At 58.1% G+C, this 3,763-nt stretch overlaps 1 protein-coding gene across 1 annotated transcript; it reads right to left on the reverse strand.

Moving 5' to 3' along the window:
- Window positions 1–2,023: 2,023 nt before the first annotated feature.
- Window positions 2,024–3,635, reverse strand: Fgf4 (fibroblast growth factor 4). The gene is made up of 3 exons (XM_015503094.1): window positions 3,296–3,635; window positions 2,696–2,799; window positions 2,024–2,200 (listed from the first exon to the last, which is right to left on the reverse strand). Exons 1-3 carry the CDS (start codon window positions 3,633–3,635, stop codon window positions 2,024–2,026), a joined length of 621 nt encoding a protein of 206 aa, XP_015358580.1.
- Between the last annotated feature and the right edge of the window lie 128 nt (window positions 3,636–3,763).

Here is a 3,763-nt window from a genome sequence, read left to right on the forward strand (position 1 = left end):
CCGCGTCTGGTGGGGTTCTTTCTCTCCACGGTGAAAAGCTCATCAAGCATCTCGATGTGCACAGCACATACATCACGCTATTGATCGGCACCTGTATAAAACTACAGACAGACTCTGAAAACGGTGGTAAATAGAGAAACCTCGAATCCCCAAAATCACCGCAACCCGAAAACGTACAATATTTCAAAGGCACAATGACATCGCCAGACGCACCGTCAACAATCCTGTGCGGGTGGATGAGCTACCTCTGCACTGAGGGTCCGTCCATTCCTGGCCCTTGGACTGCGCTCAGAGGTGACATTGCTGAAGAATCCAAGCATCTCGAGTCATCCCGGTTCTTTACTCTGAGATGCGGTAAGAACAGGAAGACTGCTCGCTCTCCCCCGAGGCGAGGCCATCTTTGCTCCTCACCTGCCCTCCGCCCTCCTGGAGTCTAGGGCCAGGTAAGAATTGTGTGGCATTGTTGAGTCAGAACACTGTAAACAGCCTCTTAAGGGTTCAGATGGGTGGTCCTGACTTGGGGCTTGGCACTCAGTGGGCTGGGTTAAGAATAGTATTATTTGAAGTCCATGATTTGCATTTGAACAAAGATTTGGCAAAAGGAATTCAAAAGACAAAAACCCCAATCAGATCCCAGGCTGGCCTTCCGCGGAGTCCCGTAAAGTTAATTTGGGAGATGGTTCAGAGACCCCGGAGGAGGGTCTTGAGGAAGCATCCAGAGCATGTCTGGTAGCAAGCTAAGGTCACTTTGCATAAACTGAAAAGTCATTCATTAAAATCAAATGTTTGCCACCACCTCAGAACTCTTTTTAAACCCCACCGACCCTGGCCCTTCCATCTCGGCTTCAACGACAGGGGTTACATTTGTAAAATATATAAAGAAAAATATAAGGTTACTCGGTGACCATATAGTGCACTCTAACAGCTGTCTGCAAATATTTCCACCATGAACGCCCTTACTAAAAGTAAATCACGGGGTAAAGATAGCTCAAACGTGACAAGGTTCGCATGGGACCCACCGCCCCTCTCTGCGATCCTTTTGGTTGCATATGGAAAAAGAGCCACTTGGGGTGGCCCAGTGAACTGCGCCCCCTTAAGCCTTCCGCAATTGGGCCTGGCTGAGGTAGATGCTGAGTGTGCGTCTGAGCAGCAGGTCCCTGCAGACTGGGCTGCGTCCGCGACGTTCACCTAAATAGTGGTTCTAGTCCAAAGCTCCCCGTGTATGGGGAAGCCTGTTTTTTTGTTAAAAATATCCTCTATTTCAGAATTGTCTTCTATCACGAGCTTCGTCCATCACTAGGCGAGGGTTGAGGGGCAACATCCCAGCAGGGAATGGCTTCCCTCCCCGGCATTTTACGGAACAGCTTTGTCTTTCCCCAGTGGCTGCGGCGACGGGGGCTGATCCCCGACCAGGCGAAGGGCAGTTTATAAAGTTGCCGAGGGTCTCTCCCATCTGGTAGATGGGGGAAGATGGACTACAGGAAAGCTCAAAGGTCAGCCTTGGCCCATCTAAAAACGGAGTGGCAGCGAGGACTTGACAGTGTGCTTTCGGTACCCGAAGTAAACCGATATGTCCGACTCCGGCAACAGGGCACAGCCGTGGGCGGCGAGAGGAAGCCCGGCTCAGCGCCCCTTCGCTGGAGACCACGGCCCCAGGCAGGCCCTTCCAGACAGGGTGCTGGGCGCCATCAGAATCCGATGTCACTGTCTTTACAACACAAAATAGCAGCACGCTCATGTCAAGTTCTTGAGAGTAAAGCAAATCCAACGGTAAGACTGTCCCCTGTCACGCCAGAAAAGTCAGACTTGCTTTTGGGTTGTTTTAGTTTTTTTTTTTTTTCCTCTTTTCTTTTCCAGAAAAAAATTACAAAACACACTCACAGGACCATAAATAATTTGATGGCAATATATACATATTTAAATAATTAACTTAAGTATCGTACACCTACTCCTGAATTACACTCTCCGTCCAGGAGAAAGTGCTCCTACCAGAGTCTGTGGAGGCTGAGGCGGCTCTGGAGGGTCACAGCCTGGGAAGGAAGTGGGTGACCTTCATGGTGGGTGACACTCGGTTCCCCTTCTTGGCCCTGCCGTTCTTACTCAGTGCGATGAACATGCCGGGGTGCTCCTGGGACTCGTAGGCGTTGTAGTTGTTGGGGAGCAGTATCTCCTTGAACTTGCACTCATCCGCAAAGAAGGGCTGGGAGGGAGGAGCACAGTGAGCAGGACCCTGGCCGGCTGCCAGGGGTCTGCCCAGCCACCCACTCTGGGCTGAGAGGTCTCTCCTGGGCAGTCAGGGTGTCAAGACCCTTGCAGGCACGGCCAGCCCAAAACAGCTGGAGTGCTGGCCACTTGCCAGGCACCTCGCAGCCCGGGAGGTCATCTCCACTTCCTCGCTGGGACCCACCCCACTGGGCACAGACTGTTGCTCCCAATGGCCCCTTTCACAGGGTCAGGGGATGCCTGCTCAGCAAGGGCAGTTACTGGGTGGCTCCCTTTGTCTGGGCTGGCCCCTGGCCACCCAGCCTACCTCTGGGCACTTCTGAGGTCCCTGGGGCTGCTGCTGCCTGCCAGCCTTGGGACCTGGTGACCCCACCAACTGCCCCTTGGTGGCCCAGGCACAGATGGACCTGGAAGAGGGTCACAATCCTGCTGGCCCTGCACACGGGTGCCTGCCCAACTCCAAGGTACTCACCGAGCCATAGAGCTTGCCCTTGCTGCTCATGGCCACAAAGAATCTGCTGGCCACTCCGAAGATGCTCACGACGCCCCGCTCCACGGGGGAGAGCTCCAGCAGACCTGGGAGTGAGTGCGGGTTATACCAAGGCAGGTGACCTTGGCTCACTCTAGGGCGGGTGTGGAGGCAAAGGGCCCTCACCCAGTTCAGGACTGCAAGGCCAAGGCTGCCCTGGAGGCTGCAGAGGCTTCCAAGACCCGCCTCAGCCTGAGCGCGTTTCTCAGCCCCGTGGGTGCCAATGGCTGTGCGGCCGCTCTGTGCCCACAGGCAGGCTAAAGTGCTGGAATTCGGCGGTCGCAGCAGCCCAGGCTTCCGAAGGCGGGGAGGCGGGGCTCGGCGGCCGCTGTGCGCAAAGCCGGTCCCTTTGCCGGCTGCTGAGCCAAAAGTGCTTGCCTCCCCGAGTCCCTGCGTGATACGGGACAGGAACCCGAGACGGCCCAGTTCCAAGGGCCCGCGAGCAGGTGCCCGCCCTGGGCCTCCGTGTGTCTTTGGGTGAGTTGGAAGAGGCAGCTGCTGCTCCCCATCCCCGACCCATCCCACCCGGCTGGCCCTACTCACTGTCGCTCGTGTCCGCGTGCACGCCGCCGATGCGACCGTCGGGGAGCACTTGCAGGTGGAAGCCGATGCCCACGTTGCAGTAGAGCCTCCGCAGCCGCTTGATGCCCAACAGGTAATCGCCGGCGCCGCTCTGGACGGCAGCCTCCTTGGGCTGTGAGGCCACGGGCAAGCGCGCCAGCGAGCGCGCCAGCAGGCTCTCCCAGTGGTGCTCCGGCTCGGCCTCCAGCGTGCCGTTGGGTGCTGTGGGTGCGGCGGCGCCCCCTCGGCCCGCCCAGGGCGCCAGCAGGGCCAGCAGGACTGCCGGGAGCAGAGCCGCCGCGGCCGTCCCGGGCCCCGCCATCCCGGCCCGAGGGCCGTGCGTCCGTCAAGCGGTCCGTGCGCCCGGGAAGCCGGGGCCCGAGCTGCGCCAGAGGGGGCCCGCGGGAGCGCACCGTCTGGGCCCAGGCTGGGGGTGCGCGGCAGAGCGAG

This window comes from Marmota marmota, unplaced genomic scaffold, assembly GCF_001458135.2.
Source record: "Marmota marmota marmota unplaced genomic scaffold, marMar, whole genome shotgun sequence".
NCBI classification, from domain to species: domain Eukaryota; kingdom Metazoa; phylum Chordata; class Mammalia; order Rodentia; family Sciuridae; genus Marmota; species Marmota marmota.

What these genes read in the sequence shown, in the direction of transcription:
- Fgf4 (XM_015503094.1), bottom strand. Translation starts at nt 3,635, where the DNA reads ATGGCGGGGCCCGGGACGGCCGCGGCGGCTCTGCTCCCGGCAGTCCTG. An exon ending in GCACGCGGACACGAGCGACA is followed by an intron (nt 2,800 to 3,295) that starts GTGAGTAGGGCC and finishes ACTCACTCCCAG; the next exon opens with GTCTGCTGGAGCTCTCCCCC. An exon ending in AGGGCAAGCTCTATGGCTCG is followed by an intron (nt 2,201 to 2,695) that starts GTGAGTACCTTG and finishes CCTCCCTCCCAG; the next exon opens with CCCTTCTTTGCGGATGAGTG.